Source organism: Haliotis cracherodii, unplaced genomic scaffold (assembly GCF_022045235.1).
Source record: "Haliotis cracherodii isolate W230 unplaced genomic scaffold, xgHalCrac1.p SCAF_5, whole genome shotgun sequence".
NCBI lineage: Eukaryota > Metazoa > Mollusca > Gastropoda > Lepetellida > Haliotidae > Haliotis > Haliotis cracherodii.
This window is the reverse complement of record NW_027266308.1, coordinates 19,810,792-19,832,035: the sequence shown is the minus strand read 5'-3', so window position 1 is coordinate 19,832,035 and position 21,244 is coordinate 19,810,792. Positions and strand designations below refer to the sequence as shown.

General features: G+C 40.9%; 1 protein-coding gene across 1 annotated transcript; it reads right to left on the bottom strand.

Annotated features, from left to right (window-relative positions):
* Positions 1-9,016: 9,016 nt before the first annotated feature.
* Positions 9,017-20,851, bottom strand: LOC139443030 (3-oxo-5-alpha-steroid 4-dehydrogenase 1-like). Its single transcript, XM_071223953.1, has 5 exons — positions 20,532-20,851; positions 16,003-16,169; positions 13,807-13,908; positions 13,391-13,541; positions 9,017-10,153 (listed from the first exon to the last, which is right to left on the bottom strand). The coding sequence occupies exons 1-5, from the start codon at positions 20,849-20,851 to the stop codon at positions 10,087-10,089; spliced, it is 807 nt and encodes a 268-aa protein (XP_071080054.1). The 3' UTR covers positions 9,017-10,086.
* Between the last annotated feature and the right edge of the window lie 393 nt (positions 20,852-21,244).

Sequence of the window (21,244 nt, the reverse complement as noted above, 5' to 3'; positions counted from 1 at the left end):
CATTACAGAACCATCAACAAAATCAACACCGACATTGAGATTATGTCCCACATCCTTGGCTCGTTTTTGAAAACTGTGGAATGCTTTGTTTTCATCATGAGTCTTGACATGCTTCACAAGAGGATCATCAGACAAATAAATGTGTGCAAAAGTGCACAAATCAATTCTATCATGAAGAGCCCCAACGTTAATCAAACCACGTCCTCCCATAATGATTGGTAAATATAAGCGATTGAGGGAAGAGCGAGGGTGGTGGGATCTCTATTGTCTGACATGATTCTTCGTGTGAGGGTGTCAAAACCCTGAATTTCTTGTTTCGTCCAACCAACAACACCAAAAGAATACGAAAGGACGGGCACAGCATAAGTATTTGTGGCTTTGACTTTGTTGCGAGCGTTCAGCTCTGAACTCCCAGATTTTCTTAAGTCTACATTTGATCGAAGTTTTTACATGCTATGGGCATTCTGGAGTTTGTACCTAATCTGCATCCCTAAGTACGTATAGGCCTGACCTTCCACGAGATGGTGAATAACTCCTCCTCCAAGTAAACTGACTGATCCTCCCTCTTCTACCTTGCCACGTTTCAAATGAAGAATGTTGCATTTGTCGAGTCAAGAGGACATGCCGATATCATTAGAAAAGGACTCGACAAGGAGAATCTGTTTTTTTGAGTGTGGATCCTCCATTCGCAATAGTTTCAAGGTCATCCATGTAAAGGAGGTGAGTATGGGGTGTTAGGGATCTGTGCTGAGGAGGTTCAGGATGATAACCTTCCTCTTTGCTAAGCAAAAAGCTTAAAGGAATTAATGACAAACAGTAACGCCAAGGACCAGCAGTTCATTAAAGACTTGAGTAAAACAAGTAGTCGCCCGGGAGGTCAATACATTCCACTGACCACAAAATCCATTCGTGAGGTACAGAATCATAAGCTTTTCTGTAGTCTATCCAACATTATAGTCTATCTATCTATCTATCTATCTATTATTATTATTATTATTATTATTATTATTATTATTATTATTATCATTATACCAGCTTTGGCACAGTCATATTTTCACCTCTTCACAAACTCGAAGAAAGAGTGAGTGAGTGAGTAAGTGGTGCTTTAAGCCGCATCAGCAATATTCCAGCTATTCGCGGCTATCGAAGAAAGAAGCATTATGCAAATGATGACGTTATTTCTGTTGTGACTTTTTACACCACCAGGAGGACGCCTTCTACACCAGTGGGATCCAGGCATTCCCGTATCGTCAGAAGTGTGTGGACCTCGGAGGGATTACGTTGTAAAATATTTAGCAATCAAATCCATCAACACAGTTCACCATAGTTAACGAAATCTGAGATTCCCTTCAGGTGTTGGTCAGTTAAAACTTAGTTTAACCATGTTAAACCATGCTAACATACGAAATATTGTATGAACCAGTCATAATTTCAACCGGTACTTTTTTATTTTGGACTGGGATGACAACAATTGACACCAACATGAATTTTGTGTAAATAAAAAACTCAGCCTCTATCTGCTTAAAAAAATAAATTCAGCCTCAATAAAAAGTCTTGACCGCAATATGACCATCCTCATCAATACAGAGTATTTCCCGAGCAGAGCCATAATCCTTGACAGGGAGACATTACTATGAGAAACAATGTGTCTGTAACCCTTATTTATTAATAATCATTAAAATCTTCCATTTCAAGAGGCCATACCATGCAAGTCACTGTGTTGTATCCTTGAACAAGGTTATTGACTCGCTTGTCCCACTGTGATAGGACTGAAACAGTTGTTGACTGTGAAGTGAAATTACCATAATTCATCTTTTACCCTTACTTGGAAAACAAATACAACATAAACATGTACATGTATATAAATAAAAATAGTTTATTGCAATAACCTAAACTGGCGAGCAAAAGAAACTTTAACAACCAAGATTGTTTGTTCCTAAAAACAAAACAGGACCAATGTCAAGGAAGATACTTGTATTGTCAAAAGACATGAACTAACAACATCATTGTGTTATACCACGAGAATCAAGTTGGCCTAAAATGTACCCTAAGGAGTTTGAGAAGCATCAGATTCAGTTGTGAGGATAAAGGGTTTGTTTTGGTCGGGATGTGCAAGGATGGGGGCTGTTGTGAGAGCTTACTTCAGTTTTCATATTGCCTGTTTTTCCGAAGGTTGTATGGAGGGGATACGATGCCAGAAGTGTTTCCTACAAATTTGCGATAATACGAGGCATGGGTCGACATGGATGCCATCTTTGTTGAAGAAATGACCGAAGTAGGTGACTTGTTCGACGCAAATTTACATTGTCTTGGGTTTAGAGTGAGTCCTGCTTCTTTGATCTTTTGGAATACTGCCTTGAGGTGATTCAAATGTTTTGAAAACGTTTTAGAAAATATGTCATCAACATAGATTAATATGTAACAACAATACATTTCTTTTTGTGCCTGAAATGGTTTGCTGAAATGCCTTAAGAGCATTTTTTGAGGCTGAAAGGGAGGCGATTCCATTCAAAAACACCATAGGGTGTATTACATGAAGGCGGACTTGTGTTCTTGCGTAAGGTCTTTCATAAAATAATATTTTACTAAATGCTCTATTTTCGTTGTTCTGTTTAAAAATCACCTACATCTGTACAGTTATTATGTTTAATTGAACAGTGCGACAATTTAAACATTCTTGCCAAAGGTTGAATTTAAAACGTGCCATAAAATAGAGTTTCAGCTCTCTATTATGAAGAAGAAAAATCTCAGCCCCCTAAAATGAAGAAAAAAACTAATGACGCTACCCTGGTCATTCCGGTGCATATGGACTAGTGGAGTCAACCACAGAACTTATTTTCTCTGTGCAACTAGGGTAATCATTACCTGATAGACTGTTAAACAAAGTGCAAGGAATGACAAGTATTGATGATCTGATGGTGACACAGTTTGCGAAAACACATGGTAAGTGCAGTAGGGACTTCAGCCTGGAAAGTCCCATACACTCCCGGTGTAATAACTTCACATTCGGTTTGGGGAAACACATTTCCAGCAATGTCTCATGCATGAGACATAAAGTTTTATGCCTTAACCTGAAGAAAGTTGTAAGCACTTCTGGTTTAAAAACTTCACACAACCTGCCCAAGTCTAAACAGAAACCGGTAAGTCCATCACGTCGTCACCTCGTTTATGTCTTGTCCTTAAGATTGAAAGATGTGTGTAAAATGACATTGGCTCGACGGAGAAGTCTTGAGAGGTTGAAACGTGCTTCAAATGGAAGAAATAATGATTGGACATCTCCTAAATATGTATTTGCAATTAGTGGTCTTATTTACTTTGTGATTTGGTGTTCATGACGTAATGTTTGTTTGTTGTTTAACGCTACACTCAGCAACATTCCAGCTATATGACGGCGGCCTGTTGATAATCGAGTGATTGACATCATGAGAGCCGATCTACGCAATTGGGATACGATGACATGCATCAACCAAGTCACAGAGCCTGACCACGTTAGTCGCCTTTTATGGCAAGCATGGGTTGCTGAAGACTGATGATGACGTCATGGGCTTATGTTACTCTTCATTTGCAGATAATCAACTTTCCAACTTACATGAAGATCCGAGTTAGAATTGGTCTTCAGCAACCAATGATTATCGTACTAACGGGATCAAATGGTCAGACTAGCTGACTTGGTTGATGTCCATCATGATATCCCAATTGTGTACATTGATGCTTATTATGTCAATTAATGGATTGTCTGGTAGACTTGATTATTTACATACTGTTATCACATAACTGCAATATTCAGCAGTGTGGCGTTAAAAAATGAACTCAAGAAGTATTTGCTGTATTTGGGACATATTTTTGGGATGGGGCATTGAAGTGATAAGGTTTTGAGCAACCTTCAAGGTTACTGTTATGGTCATTCTTAAGTTAGGTCTACGTGTTGGTGTTCTGATCCAACCCGTGTGTTATTAGTAACACCCCACTCAGCAATATGCCATCCTGTCAATAGTCTACTTGTTGGTGTTCTGATCCAACCCGTGTGTTATTAGTAACACCCCACTCAGCAATATGCCATCCTGTCAATAGTCTACTTGGTGTTCTGATTCAACCCGTGTGTTATTAGTAACACCCCACTCAGCAATATGCCATCCTGTCAATAGTCTACTTGGTGTTCTGATTCAACCCGTGTGTTATTAGTAACACCCCACTCAGCAATATGCCATCCTGTCAATAGTCTACTTGGTGTTCTGATTCAACCCGTGTGTTATTAGTAACACCCCACTCAGCAATATGCCATCCTGTCAATAGTCTACTTGTTGGTGTTCTGATCCAACCCGTGTGTTATTAGTAACACCCCACTCAGCAATATGCCATCCTGTCAATAGTCTACTTGGTGTTCTGATTCAACCCGTGTGTTATTAGTAACACCCCACTCAGCAATATGCCATCCTGTCAATAGTCTACTTGTTGGTGTTCTGATCCAACCCGTGTGTTATTAGTAACACCCCACTCAGCAATATGCCATCCTGTCAATAGTCTACTTGGTGTTCTGATTCAACCCGTGTGTTATTAGTAACACCCCACTCAGCAATATGCCATCCTGTCAATAGTCTACTTGTTGGTGTTCTGATCCAACCCGTGTGTTATTAGTAACACCCCACTCAGCAATATGCCATCCTGTCAATAGTCTACTTGGTGTTCTGATCCAACCCGTGTGTTATAAGTAACACCCCACTCAGCAATATGCCATCCTGTCAATAGTCTACTTTGTGTTCTGATCCAACCTGTGTGTTATTAGTAACACCCCACTCAGCAATATGCCATCCTGTCAATAGTCTACTTTGTGTTCTGATCCAACCCGTGTGTTATAAGTAACACCCCACTCAGCAATATGCCATCCTGTCAATAGTCTACTTGGTGTTCTGATTCAACCCGTGTGTTATTAGTAACACCCCACTCAGCAATATGCCATCCTGTCAATAGTCTACTTGGTGTTCTGATTCAACCCGTGTGTTATTAGTAACACCCCACTCAGCAATATGCCATCCTGTCAGTAGTCTACTTGGTGTTCTGATTCAACCCATGTGTTATTAGTAACACCCCACTCAGCAATATGCCATCCTGTCAATAGTCTACTTGGTGTTCTGATTCAACCCGTGTGTTATTAGTAACACCCCACTCAGCAATATGCCATCCTGTCAATAGTCTACTTGGTGTTCTGATTCAACCCGTGTGTTATTAGTAACACCCCACTCAGCAATATGCCATCCTGTCAGTAGTCTACTTGGTGTTCTGATTCAACCCGTGTGTTATTAGTAACACCCCACTCAGCAATATGCCATCCTTTCAATAGTCTACTTTGTGTTCTGATCCAACCTGTGTGTTATAAGTAACACCCCACTCAGCAATATGCCATCCTGTCAATAGTCTACTTTGTGTTCTGATCCAACCTGTGTGTTATAAGTAACACCCCACTCAGCAATATGCCATCCTGTCAATAGTCTACTTTGTGTTCTGATCCAACCCGTGTGTTATTAGTAACACCCCACTCAGCAATATGCCATCCTGTCAATAGTCTACTTTGTGTTCTGATCCAACCCGTGTGTTATTAGTAACACCCCACTCAGCAATATGCCATCCTGTCAGTAGTCTACTTGGTGTTCTGATTCAACCCATGTGTTATTAGTAACACCCCACTCAGCAATATGCCATCCTGTCAATAGTCTACTTTGTGTTCTGATCCAACCTGTGTGTTATTAGTAACACCCCACTCAGCAATATGCCATCCTGTCAATAGTCTACTTTGTGTTCTGATCCAACCTGTGTGTTATTAGTAACACCCCACTCAGCAATATGCCATCCTGTCAATAGTCTACTTTGTGTTCTGATCCAACCCGTGTGTTATTAGTAACACCCCACTCAGCAATATGCCATCCTGTCAATAGTCTACTTGGTGTTCTGATCCAACCCATGTGTTATTAGTAACACCCCACTCAGCAATATGCCATCCTGTCAATAGTCTACTTGTTGGTGTTCTGATCCAACCCGTGTGTTATTAGTAACACCCCACTCAGCAATATGCCATCCTGTCAATAGTCTACTTGTTGGTGTTCTGATCCAACCCATGTGTTATTAGTAACACCCCACTCAGCAATATGCCATCCTGTCAATAGTCTACTTGGTGTTCTGATCCAACCTGTGTGTTATTAGTAACACCCCACTCAGCAATATGCCATCCTGTCAATAGTCTACTTGGTGTTCTGATTCAACCCATGTGTTATTAGTAACACCCCACTCAGCAATATGCCATCCTGTCAATAGTCTACTTTGTGTTCTGATCCAACCCGTGTGTTATTAGTAACACCCCACTCAGCAATATGCCATCCTGTCAATAGTCTACTTGGTGTTCTGATTCAACCCATGTGTTATTAGTAACACCCCACTCAGCAATATGCCATCCTGTCAATAGTCTACTTTGTGTTCTGATCCAACCCATGTGTTATTAGTAACACCCCACTCAGCAATATGCCATCCTGTCAATAGTCTACTTGGTGTTCTGATCCAACCCATGTGTTATTAGTAACACCCCACTCAGCAATATGCCATCCTGTCAATAGTCTACTTGGTGTTCTGATCCAACCCATGTGTTATTAGTAACACCCCACTCAGCAATATGCCATCCTGTCAATAATCTACTTGGTGTTCTGATCCAACCTGTGTGTTATTAGTAACACCCCACTCAGCAATATGCCATCCTGTCAATAATCTACTTGGTGTTCTGATCCAACCTGTGTGTTATTAGTAACACCCCACTCAGCAATATGCCATCCTGTCAATAGTCTACTTGTTGGTGTTCTGATCCAACCCATGTGTTATTAGTAACACCCCACTCAGCAATATGCCATCCTGTCAATAATCTACTTGGTGTTCTGATCCAACCTGTGTGTTATTAGTAACACCCCACTCAGCAATATGCCATCCTGTCAATAGTCTACTTGTTGGTGTTCTGATTCAACCCGTGTGTTATTAGTAACACCCCACTCAGCAATATGCCATCCTGTCAATAATCTACTTGGTGTTCTGATCCAACCCGTGTGTTATTAGTAACACCCCACTCAGCAATATGCCATCCTGTCAATAGTCTACTTGTTGGTGTTCTGATCCAACCCGTGCGGGGGCGGTCGGGTTTAAGCGTTCACTTGTCACGCCGAAGATACGGGTTCCATTCCCGACATGGGTACAATGTGTGATGCCCATTTCTGGTGACCCCTGCCGTGATATTGCTGGAATGTTGCTAAAAAAGGCGTAAAACCATACTCACTCACTCAACCTGTGCGTTATTAGTAACAGCCCACTCAGCAATATGCCATCCTGTCAATAATCAAGTGGAACACACCAACAGTCACTGAGGGTGGGCTACAGTGACGCAATATCAACTACCGGTAGGTCACTGTTTGTTGTCACTGACCACCCATCTCGTTAACTGCCTATAATGACAAACGATCCGTGAAGATGCGAGGTAGACAACCCATGCTTGTCATAAAAGGCGACTAACGCTGACTTGGTTGATGCATGTTATCGATCCCAATTGCGTGGATCAATGCTCATGATGTCAATCACTGGATTGTCTGGTCCAGATTCAATTATTTACAGACCGCCGTCATATAGATGGAATATTGCTGTGAGCGGCAATAGACAACAAACAAACAAAATCTTATGACAAACATGGGTTCCTGAAGACCAATTCTAAAATTGATCTTCAGGGGGAAACAGGTCACTGAGCCAGACCACACAAGTCGCTTCATGTGACAAGCACAGGTTGCTGAGCCAGATCACACAAGTCGCTTCATGTGACAAGCACAGGTTGCTGAGCCAGACCACACAAGTCGCTTCATGTGACAAGCACAGGTTGCTGAGCCAGACCACACAAGTCGCTTCACGTGACAAGCATAGGGTTGCTGAGCCAGACCACACAAGTCGCTTCACGTGACAAGCACAGGTTGCTGAGCCAGACCACACAAGTCGCTTCACCTGACAAGCACAGGTTGCTGAGCCAGACCACACAAGTCGCTTCACCTGACAAGCACAGGTTGCTGAGCCAGACCACACAAGTCGCTTCACGTGACAAGCACAGGTTGCTGAGCCAGACCACACAAGTCGCTTCACGTGACAAGCACAGGTTGCTGAGCCAGACCACACAAGTCGCTTCATGTGACAAGCACAGGTTGCTGAGCCAGACCACACAAGTCGCTTCACGTGACAAGCACAGGTTGCTGAGCCAGACCACACAAGTCGCTTCATGTGACAAGCACAGGTTGCTGAGCCAGACCACACAAGTCGCTTCACGTGACAAGCACAGGTTGCTGAGCCAGACCACACAAGTCGCTTCACGTGACAAGCACAGGTTGCTGAGCCAGACCACACAAGTCGCTTCACCTGACAAGCACAGGTTGCTGAGCCAGACCACACAAGTCGCTTCATGTGACAAGCACAGGTTGCTGAGCCAGACCACACAAGTCGCTTCACGTGACAAGCACAGGTTGCTGAGCCAGACCACACAAGTCGCATCACGTGACAAGCACAGGTTGCTGAGCCAGACCACACAAGTCGCTTCATGTGACAAGCACAGGTTGCTGAGCCAGACAACACAAGTCGCTTCATGTGACAAGCACAGGTTGCTGAGCCAGACCACACAAGTCGCTTCACCTGACAAGCACAGGTTGCTGAGCCAGACCACACAAGTCGCTTCATGTGACAAGCACAGGTTGCTGAGCCAGACCACACAAGTCGCTTCACGTGACAAGCACAGGTTGCTGAGCCAGACCACACAAGTCGCATCACGTGACAAGCACAGGTTGCTGAGCCAGACCACACAAGTCGCTTCATGTGACAAGCACAGGTTGCTGAGCCAGACCACACAAGTCGCTTCATGTGACAAGCACAGGTTGCTGAGGGCCAATTCCTGCCAGGAAAACCCATAGGGTCTGAGACCTTCTAAGACAGTACTTGCAAACACTTTAAACAGCACAAAAAAGGACCATATTTTATTCAAAGATAATCAAATTTTGTCAACTGGATATTTCTATGGAACAAGAGAACACAAAACATTTACACCAATCACAGAAACAAACATGTCCTGGCTCACATTTTCCTGTATTATGCAGGTCCAGAGAGACTAGTGTCAATCACAGTGTCCAGCCTTGTTGAACGGTATGTACAGGGCAGGTCCCATTCAGCAGTGGTGACAGTACTCCAGACATTATATGTGCCAAGTTGGAATATACTGCAGTCACATGGTTTATTGATGATCATCTAGGAGGTAAACATACTGTCTTTTCACTGTAGAGCTAGGTCTACCTCCACAGTTAACCTGCAGAGTTAACCTTACTAAATTGAATATAGAACCAAAGATGCAGCAGAAGGTTTCAAAAGTTAGGGACGGGTAATTTTGTTCATGACCCACCCCAAATATGTTATCATTATTCATAACCCTCCCATTGAGACTGTCCTATTATTTAGTGACCCTCCCCTCCCTCCGGATTACCTCTGACCCACCCCACCTTATAATAAATGACTGGTCTCTTAAACAGTTTTGTTTACTTTGAACATTGGAGTAACTGCATATGTGAAGTTTGCAACATTTTACATTGATTATTTGAAGATGCCAATCAACAATAATGGAGAAAAAGTCCTTTGCAAATAAATATTTGCTGTGGTTGTAATGCAGCAATCAAAAACAACTATTTCAATAAGAAGTTGTTCTTGTGATTTGAAACAGCTTTGATGGACCAATTCATGGTAGAAAACACAGTGACCAATTTCCCTGAGCTCCAAACACTCTGAGATTTCTACCCAACAGAGATTCTCCAGGAATCAACTGAAACAGCGTACACATTCTATTCTTAATTCTTTAATGCATCAGTAAATCATAACTGCTTTTTTTCAAAAGGCCAGACCAGTTTCTTCACATTGTAATCATTGAAATACAAATGTCAATATTAGTTACAGCAAATACAAACAACAGCCCAGTGAGCAGTCGAGCCTGCTGGAAAAGATACAAGATGTTTGTAGGCACATACATAAGGAACTCAGGAATAGTAGTTACAGAATAAAGGGCAGAACAGCTCTTCTACCCTTGGGATAATCTTCAAACTTCTGTCTGTACCACCTGTAACAAGGACACATCATACATAACATTGTGACCAGTTAGACTCAAGTTCTCAATGAAACACAGTGTGATACACAATAAATCAAATTATGCTCATTTCCGTATTAGGATACGACATAATTACATATAATATCAAACAGTAGTTATCACTCTGTTACATCATAGCACAAATCCTGTATTTTGGCTGACCTCACACCATACAATCTTCAGAGTTTTCAACAGACATTCCCTTCACTGCCAGACATCTATAATTAGTTGGCTAGAAAGTAGTATCTTAAATGGAGCAACTGCACTTGCACAAGGCAAGGAAACCTCACTTCCTTTCATTACCCACATCCTAGATGTAGACATATTGGGGAGGCGGGAGGGACTACTACTGATGAAATAGAGTGAGGCTTTTTAGAATTATACACAATAATAACTATCGTTTGATAATTCCTTCGAATACCCAACCTCTATTACATCATAACCAGAATACACCAGAGAGAAAGGTGGGAAAGGGCCATCCTAGTCTTCTATGACTTCACTTCAGGTGGTTATGATGTCACTTCAGTTTATGGCATCACATCTGTTTCTATGGTGATCTTTTCTGGTTCTGATTATGTCACTACTGCTGTGATATCACTTCTGGTTGTCTGACGACACCTTCAGTCATCACCTCACCTCTTGAGGCATTATTCCTTAGAATTGTAAGTCACTTGAAGACTTATGATGTGACTTATGATTTGCATCTCTCCGATTAGTATAAAACTCCACTCACAATTGGAAAAGATATCTATTAAGCTGTTTTGAAGTCAGAGGTCAAACAAAGATTGAAGTAAGAAAAAAATATTCTAAGTTCAAAACATGAAAATAATTTGTTGTTGTTGAAAATACATATATTGAAAACAAACTTCGCACTGCACCTCTCCTATTGGTATAGAAAGTGTTAAAGTGTCTGAAAAGAATCTATGCAGTAGTTTTCAAGTTACAGGTCTCACAAAAATGTCCTCAGAAGGATGGACAGACTTAATATAACAACATACCCCTTTTAGGTCAGGGTATAAGAAGGTAATTACCACATAAGGTTGCCCCGTGTGCGAAATACGCTACAGTCGGAAAGCGCACGTTAAATCTCCTAAATCAGTCAGTCATAAGGTTGCTGATCCCTGGACTCTTCCCCTCAATAGTGCAATGCCTGAATTCCTTGTCTTGTCTCAAATGTAGAAAGAATCTGGCAACCATGGCAATGCTTATCACCACATCTTCCAATCCCCCTGCTCTTCTCCACTTTTTTCATCTTGTGTCATTCATATGTCAGATGATGAAGGCCTCCAAGATCATGACACTGCTGCAGAGGCAAATTCTGAGAATCCTGCAGCCTGCACTTTGGACACCATAACATCCATGCGAATAGGTGGACGTAATGGTGGTTTCCATGGAGTATATGTCTAATTGTGCTTTGTGTAATTGATCTCAAAGTTCTGTCTTAAGAGGTTTTTCCCTAGGAATTCCCCACCTGAGTCTGGATGTAGGCTCCCACAGAAGTATTGTCAGTCGCCAGTAGTACTGAGAAGTGATGAAGCCAAGGGCTCTAAGTCTTCAGAGCAAGACAAATGTCCTATACTTCCTGGTAGTTGATATGAAGTGCCTTGTCCCCTTCTGACCATATCCCCTGGACTGTAGAGCTTACCATGTGAGCTCCCCACCCTGTGCTCGAGGCATGCATGTACAGGTGATGTACTGGGGGAGGAAACATGAGGGAAATGCCTGGAGTGATGTTGGGATGGATGAGCCATCATTTCAGATTCAGTTGTCTGGGTGCTGGATGTGTTATCAGTTCATCCAGATCTAGATTGTGAGGTATTCTTCCAGTTCCTCTGTAAGTAAGGCCTTGAAGTGATGGGAGAATCCCCTGGCAAACCATACATCATTGTCATGATCTCCAGGGTAGACGCTATGGAGATGTCTGAATGGAAGGACCAGGAACTTGTACCTCTGCCTGTTGACTGCAAAGCTCTGGTAATGACGGTCGCTTGGATGTTTCGGGATATGGAGATAGTCGGTTTTGTAAATCCATGCTCATAGCCCAGTCTCCTAACCTTGACAAGAGTTTACTTGAAACATACTACGTAGTTTTAAGCACTTTCAGGCCAGGATACAAGTGCTGGGCGTTGGAAGAAATGCAGGTTGTATCTGGTCTTTAAAACTTCGAGTAACCAGTGGTTTGACGTCACTGATTTCCAGTAGTCAGTGTAACGTCCTCCTGGAGTTGCCATTGTGTTGAAGTGCAGTAGTCTGTAATCAAGGTCCGTAAGCAATGCCAGGTCGATAGGATTCTGTGTAACTTGGGATTATTGAAAGCAGTCAGTTACATCACTTTGAAAGAAGGTATCATCTCACTTGGGAACTGTCTGTTGTATTTTTCTTTCCAAGCTTGTGCTTGAAATGAATGTTCCTTTTCTTGGGTGGTTCCTTGGGAACAAACCTAACTACATGATGTGCCTCCTGGTTCAAATGATCATCCTTCACCTTGACAATGACGTGAACGACAGCATAGGGTTATCGCCTTCGTTCAACCTAAAGGCGAGTCTGCTCAGTTCCTTGTCATGCTTAAACTTATACAAAACCTGCATAATCTCTTACTGACTCCAATAGCAGCACGAGATGTAGCAGATTCTCTCAGGTTACGGCCCTTGCATGAGGAGCATGATGGTTGGGAGAGATTTTAGAACATGGTCGGGAGAGATGCTAGAAGAATTAACATCCCTGTCCCGAGTAAAGGGCACAGGAGTCAGCCTGATATGTTTGTTTCTCAGTAATGGAACAAGCCTTGTAAATGAGAGATGTCTTGTTTAACAGACATGAGCTCTTAACGAATCATAGCACTCATGGTTGCAGATATGGCGAACTTATCTTCATAGTTGGTTTCTCAAAGAATTCCTTCACAGGACAAAAGTGACAGACGCAGACAGCTTCAGCAACTTCATTGTGAGTACACTCAGCCTGCAAGTCTGGGTACTGTGGAACCACGAATGACCTTTTAACATACAACATTTTAGGCAATTGTTTATACATGGCTGGCAGTGAAGGGGACATATGTTGAAAAATCTTAAGTTTTTATGTTGTTAGATCAGCCAAAATATGGAATTTGTGTCTGTGATGTAATAGAGGAAGGGTATTTGAAGGGATTATATAAATTACAGCCCATGAACTGCCTGCAGTCTGATTACAGAGGGATGAGAATAGGACACTCACTGGTGGTGTTGGCAGGCACGTGGGCCGATGTTACATGTGGTGAACACGGCAAACCCCAACGCTGGCAGGGTACAACTCGCCACAGCAAAGCCCCACCATTCCAGAATCTCACCCAGGAAGTTGGCTCCAGAAACATACTCAAACATCCCCCCTGCAGAAGGAATTACACTTGATAGCTGGCACCAGAAAACACACACACACACACAGAGGAATTACAGAAATTACATCTTATGCACACAACAGTTAAAGGACAACATTTTACACATGGTTTTACAATGTTTTAGAAAACAAAAACAGCATGGATTCAAACCGTTGCTTTCAGTTTTGCATTTAATGAGCAGCTGCTTATGTTGATATGATATTGTTGAAGGACTTGAATGCACATGATGGACCTAGACCCAAGGATAAATGTGTACCTCTAGGTATCTTGTAGCATGTTTCTCCAGGATCACGGAGGTTCCTCAATATTGAGTCAGACTGGATATTGATAAACATCCCTGAGAAAAACATGGCAATGCCTGAAAAAAATTGTCACTGTTACTGGTAATTGTAAGAATAGCTATAATTCTATAGGGTTTTCAAAATTTCACATAGTTAATTAGTGAGTTGCGTCTAACCCTACTTTTAACAGTATTTCAGTCATATCACAGCATGCCATCTTCAATGAGGAGGAAAGACCCAAGTGATACAGGTCTTAGATGTTTACCACTATGGTGAAACCCACGAGAACAGGTATGGTGCTGACAAGCCAATGATCCTAATCAGGGAGAGTCTGTGATTCCTACACATGATGACAGGGCCTGGCATGCCTAAGGGACAAGAAGCCTGCACAGCACATTCTGGTGCCTTAGATGACTGGGCCACCTGTGCCTGGCTCGCTAAACAGACACAAACTTTGGTACTTGCAAACATGTTTGAACATGTGAAACTTAACCTTAATTTTATAGTTACTGGAGAAGCTTGGTGCTGGATGGATTAATATTCCTTCAAATGGCCACAGATTTCTGCATCAAAGGAACAGGACGTTGACTGTTCTGAGGCTTTGTATGTAAACAATAGCCAGCAACCCTTGAGCTTACTCGGCTCAGCCTGTCTTATTCTGAGACAAAGTGTTCGGCTCCAGTGACCACACTGCGGTTGTAGGCTTATCACCTGACTGGACTATTCTCTTGTTTGTAAACATACACACTTATTCTGAAATAAGAACAGATGGGACTTACACAAGACTTTCGGTGCACTTTACATAGTTTTGCATAATTATATAGATATACTGCTTCAACTGCAACAGTGAGGTGTATAACAATATAGCTTCACACATCTTAGTGATATTCTCCGTAAGGACTCTTTGTAGAAACACATTGCGAAAGAATAAAAACCCTGATATCAGTTCCCCACACACCATTGATCACGTGTTACTAGAATGTCAAGACCATGCCCCAGCCCGGGCTAGGTTAAAACAAGAATTGCAGTTAGATCCGCTATCTGTCATAGATCTCCTAAAGCCATGAGATGCAATAGCGAAGGCCAAACTAACTCTATTTCTGAGAGATGGCCAGCTACTCGAACGTATATAAACAGAGCAGCCAAAGATAAAAATGAAATCATATCAATATAAGAAAATAGAAATCATATCAATACAAAAACAGAAATTATGTGAACACCAAACTCACAATAGATAGGTATACCCTACTCACACACAGGAGTCCCAAAGAGGGACAGCCCAGCCGAAATTACCTAGGCAGAAGGTGACCTCTTAAACATGTTAAACACTTAATGCAACAACAACTCCCCACACAATCAAGACTTCTGTCTGTCCTGTAATACTTTAGGTCAGTGTAAAATCAGCTGAATTTAAAAACTTTGCACTTGAAGATGAATGTAAAATAACAAGCTCTGGCCAGGATTTGAGAAACATATGACATCAAGCTTTTTAGACATGTTAGAGAGGATGTTTGGTAACCAGTTGGCTTGGGTGGATCCAACGAAAAATGTGTGCACACAGTATTCACCACATTGAAGTATTCTAGTGAATTTATTTTCAGTGATACCTGTTCTTGATTCACCCAGACAAACTGATTCAGTGACTGATCTAAATAGGGACCGTCTTACCGAGGCAAGGCAGTTAATTGACCATAAAAGTCTAGTTTCCAACCTTGCCAAACTAGGCTGTAGTCATGAAGCTGTATTTTGTCTGGACCAACGAGTCTATGCATAGTCCAATCAAAATTGTGTTCAAAAATTGACATCCTGTTTGTAGATTCCTGTCGATTGCAAGATTTGCAGGACATATGTACCGTCAAGTGGGCGTCAGAAACTATTTTCCAAACATTTACATGTTTTTGATCAAGATACTCACAGGATTTGATGCACTTTGTGAGGTAAGACCTATATCATTACAATATAGATCTTGACTGGAGGCTGTCATTTTGTTTGAAACAACTGGTATGAGAGGGGAATCTGATGGGTCAATATTAGGGACATTGAAGGAACTTAACTCTGGTGGCACTACGATTGAGCCCAGAAATTCCATCTTTGTTCATCTTTTACAGTCAGTAAACTCCCCTGCCTCAGGAAGATGAGTAGGAACAAGCCTGACATATAAGATCACCTACCCAGAAGGAAAGTGGGTTTCCTCTCCCAGTCAGCACTGAAGTCAGCATACCTGAGCAGGTAACGGCCCTGTAAGTACCCATTCATTGTACAGAACACAAATGCCATCAGGAATGGCACAAGAGGTGTAGCCTTGCCTCCTTTTATCAGTGGAGAGAAAATGAAGGTTCTGCAAAAGATGAAGCATCAATAACTTCAACAGTTTCTCCATGTCTGTCAATGTTAGGTCAGATGAGGCACTACCTTCTTCATGGAACTTGTGTCCTCTTTATACTGAACATGGTAGTTCACGATACCAAGCTGTGTACCTGGCTCCTACTGAACTTGTACACTGGAGGGCAACATACATGGCAAGAAACATGCCTGATGTGCAAACATACTGTTTAAGCCTAAGCATATCAAGACCTTCCAAATGTTAACATACTTTCTCAGTATATGCAGTCTAAGACTGAAATAATTTATACTCCTACAACCTGCACAATTCTTTATAATTGTATAAATACAATGTTTGCAAAATTAAAACTTGTTCATTTTCTAAAATTACCATCAGATGATCTTCCAAGTGGTACTTTGGCAATATTCTGTTTGATGATGTGTTTTCTTGGACTTGGCATTGGGTGTATAGAGATTATCAAGTGGGAAAATACTTTCATGTTTCACTTTTATGTTCCCTAAAATGATGAATATGCAGTTTCCAATGTAGTGTGATATGCACTGTGCACCATACACTGTGAACATAATATGGTGTGGTCTAATACAAGGATAACACTTTTTTTCAGAGCATTATCATTTGCAGAAGCCTGAGGTCTCCAATTAACTGCCTGACAAAGGAGGGCAGTTGAAAAGACAGAGGGCATCTGCAAATGACAATGCCCTGAAAAATAGCATTACTGTTATGATAGCTAAAATGGATAGAATGTGTTATCAAACAGAACCCAACATCGGTTTTGAAACATTTACTGCAATCAACACGGATTTTACTGACCCACTTTTACAAATATGGAAACATCATAGAACAAACCAAATGATGTCACTATTGAATGTGACGTCACCTTTCCATATCCCTATGACGTCACCTAAGAACGGGTGTGATAATGGCCCATGGTCAAGCAATATGAAGGCATTATCAAGTTACAGTGGCCTGCTCATTTCTGAAAACATGCAGGTGGTTTAATGATAATTCTACCATGAAATTGGAATTTACTCGATTCTGATTGGTCAATCAGAGGCTATTAAATCACAATAAACCCCCTCTGATTGATACAGCTGTTTTGACGGCCGTATCACCGCGGAAGCTAATATTCATAGAATAGCACTTTTTCCAGGCATTGTTGGTAGGCATATTTAAATTATTATATCTGCAATTACAGGTTACAAAATGCACAGATGCGGTTTCTACAATATTCAAAGGATGTGTGGCAATACATTTTGTGCAGAAAACACGATAAAAATCTGGAAAGGGAATGTGTTTACGTTTTGGAGACAACAGAGAGCTTGGAATTTTGGCGCTTTTCTATATACGACTGTGACGTCATATCTTTTGCCGCACAATGGGAAATATGACGTCACAATGGTGACGTGCGATGTAGAGCGAAAGCATTGCAAAGCTTGCTTTGTTTTCTTTAGGGATGCCCACCTCATGTTAGCTTACCAAGTTGCCGTGCTTATATGCTTTCAATGCCTGTTTGAGTGAAGTATTACGGTGTAAACAAACTACTTGAGTATATACAGCGCCATATTTTGTTCGGTGATTCCGTAATTCAGATCGGTAACCCACTCAAAACACTGGACTCAACCATGCCGCTTCACTCAGTATATTTGCTAACACCAAAGAGTTCGCGTTTTATTTAGTCATGGTAGAATGGAGATAAACATACTGTGTTTTCAATGTAGAGGTAGGTTACCTGCAGATTTAACCATGTTAACCACGTTAAATTTAACATTTGAAACCTCACGCTGCGCGTTCGGTTCCAAATTCAATTTAGCACGGTAAAATCTACAGGTAACCTAGCTCTACATTGAAAACAAAGTATGTTTATCTCCTAATTCTATCCATTCGAGCTATAATGACCTACAATGGTCACAAACATGACTTCCTGTGATGCAGCAGTTGAGATCTCTTTAGGCCATGCCCTGTATATTTTACACATACTTTGGATACTGTTACTGTTAATAAAATTACAACATTTGTTTTGCTGAATATTGTTTTTATTCTATTTGGCATTAAAGTTCTGTTAGTTTAATGAGGATAAGTAAACGCTAGGTCCTATTGAGACACTTCATGTATACTTATATTTCAGTAAGTGAAAGCTTTGTCTCTTCTTAAGAAGTGGCCCTTAGACTATATACAATACATCTAATCATTATTTAAATCAGTAAATATGTCTATGTTTACATTTTATTATTATTACTATTATTATTTCTAATCCACCAAAGAGTGGTTGGACAAATTTCTGCAAAGTGCAAAATAAATGTGTGTGCCCTTATGCACTTTTAAAAAAAATGATGGCATTTCAGTCTCACATAGGTCTTTCTGTGCTGGAGCACTGTAGCTCACCTGCCAGTGCCAGTGGCATCCATATAGTTAATCAAAGTTAATCAAAGGTATCCGCTATTGTGATTGGTAGTTATATATTACCTATGTGTTTGCATCTGTTACAATTCTATCAAGTAAGCATCAAACAGAATGTCAGAATGACCTTTCATTCAACCAATCAGAGCATCACTTACCAGATCAATTGAGTGACAGTCGGAATGTGCTTTCTAATCGTGCAACCTCGAAAAGGTTAACATGGACTGTACGACTGACTGTCAAAATCAGCATCTATCTCTCACTTCAATTGGATAAATATTTGAAACGAGACTCTCCATAGCCTGTGACCATCTATTAGACATTCCACAATTGTCTTTTGTTCAATTGTAATATTTGTTTCATTGATATTTTGCACTTTGAAACTAGTGACGTAAACCTCAAGAAAGCTTCTTTCTGATTTACTAAAGTAGATTTCTTTTTAGTAGTTTCATTGGTCAGTCAAAGTTGGTGAAACATGGATCTGATGTAACCTGTAATGGGACATCTTCAGATCTTTGTGTAGTGGTAGCGAGCACTAAAATCTGATTTCAATGAGATTTTCAACTTGATTTCAGGAACTTGACTAAACACAGATTTCAGTTATCTCCCCTTACAACAAATCTAAAGAAACAACTGACTAAACAAGTACGCACCAGTTGAACTAGAGATATCAATTTCAGTCTCCGAGAATATGAATAAAAAAAAATGAATTCAGAAAAAAAGAAAATATTCAGCACTGTCAAAGTAAAAATGCCAAATGATAACATAGCATTCATAATCAGGAAACAAATGACCAAAGTACATTATTTGCCCTCATCTCACCAAGATTCCACTAATTCAGTATGTGAAACCTTGACATGTTCAAAGGTAAAAAGAGTAATGAAGAGGAAACTGATGTTTTGGTAATAAGCCCTTCCCCAGATGCAGATGTGCTGAAATCTAGAAGTGTGAATGTGAACAAGTTAGTTTTGTTATGGAGTAATATTGAGGGCTGTTATCAGTGTCTATCATCACCTGAGTGGTGTGGGCTCATAGTGGTGTGATGAAGGGCAGCTACTCTAGTAGCAGCTGATGACAGGTCATACACGACACAGATGAACAAGTGATCATATCACCCATGCTGACTAGATTCAGGACTTGATTCAGTAAATGTGAGAACACAATCTGCAATAACTTCACTGAATGGACCATTACTTGTATGTTTTACATGAGGTCTAAATAGACAGTTGGATTATCATACTATCATAAGAGGTGTACACTATTTAATCATTAAGAAGTAACTAGGGCTGGATTGAGGGTGTGACAGTCAAGTCATCTAGATCAAGATGAGACAAAAGGTGCTGAATCCCACTTATCCACAATTCTTTCAATATAAGTAGTGCATGTATAGGTTACTAAATTTGGGAGAAACCACAATGCTAACTTAATCCTTACTTGTCCTCAGTTTCTACTTGCCGAGCAATGCTTGTGCAGAACCTTGTGACCTCAGACTTGCAGATGGATGGACAGTACAGACAACAAACACTGCATCATTGATATGACTATTTTAACTCCACCAGTTCATCACCAGCTGAGCTGACAAAAGATTACCCTTGCTACAATTAATCTGTATTGATGCCTGCTATTTAACATGGCTAGTCCAACTAAAAAATCCAGTCATAGGACATTAATAAATTTACACCACAGCTGTAATGAATATTGTGTAATACTTGTAAAAAAAACCCTCAGTTTGTTTGTTACATTAAGTGACAATAATAGATAAATTGAATATTTACAATGTATAAGTTATGAATACATTAACATTAAAACAGGGAAGACAGGAAATTACAATATTGAAACATTGTACTTGAATAAGTTGAAACACTATATTTGAAAATGTGATATAACATGTAGTATGCATTTACATGTGATATGAAGTACATTAGTCTGTCATTTGGATTGTCTACCCGTATAACGTACCTTTGAAAATAATGGAGGAGAAACAAGCCGAGGATTATTTTATTTGGCAGATCATGAATCTTTGGAGAGTCTGATAATGCCAGCAGCAGTAACGGCACAGCAAACGAAGGCAGTTCTTGGATCGCCCAGGCCAAATTCGCCGTCACGCCGACGCCCCAACCTTTTCGGGCATACCGGCCATACGGAGCACTGACGACCTGTAATGACACTGCAACAAGTGCTCCCCACGCGAGAAACATATATGACACAAAGTATATCAATTGCTCTTCACCGCCTGCCAGGCCGTGCACATATCTCCATGCGTCGTCTGCAAACGCCATATTGCTATACTGACCTACGAGAGGTCACGAGATCTTATACTCCGCCCACCGAAAACCGGTGTCATTTTAACTAGGTTCCCGGTGAAAATGCAGTCGTTATTGCGTTCAGTATTTCAGTCATATTTCTAAAAGAAATACCCAGTATATTTAAGATTCGCCTTTTCAATGACGCGGTTCCTGTAGACACAATTCGCATCAAATATATATGGTGTGTTTTTCATATTGTAAGTATTTTTATGTTCCGCCCAAACTTAGTTCCGACACGGAAAGAGATATCAGGATGAAATACTAAAAATTGCTTTGAAAATGATCCGACCCTGTAGTGAAAAGTCCCGGTTGACAGGAACAAACATTTGGGTGTGTTTATGAGAGATGTTCCTGTATATTGTTAAT

Coding starts and splice junctions, on each gene's coding strand:
- LOC139443030 (XM_071223953.1), bottom strand. CDS start 20,851: ATGGCGTTTGCAGACGACGCATGGAGATATGTGCACGGCCTGGCAGGC. Junction 16,170..20,531: donor CTCCTCCATTATTTTCAAAG/GTACGTTATACG, acceptor CATCTTTTGCAG/AACCTTCATTTTCTCTCCAC. Junction 10,154..13,390: donor CGTGCCTGCCAACACCACCA/GTGAGTGTCCTA, acceptor TCCTTGTTACAG/GTGGTACAGACAGAAGTTTG.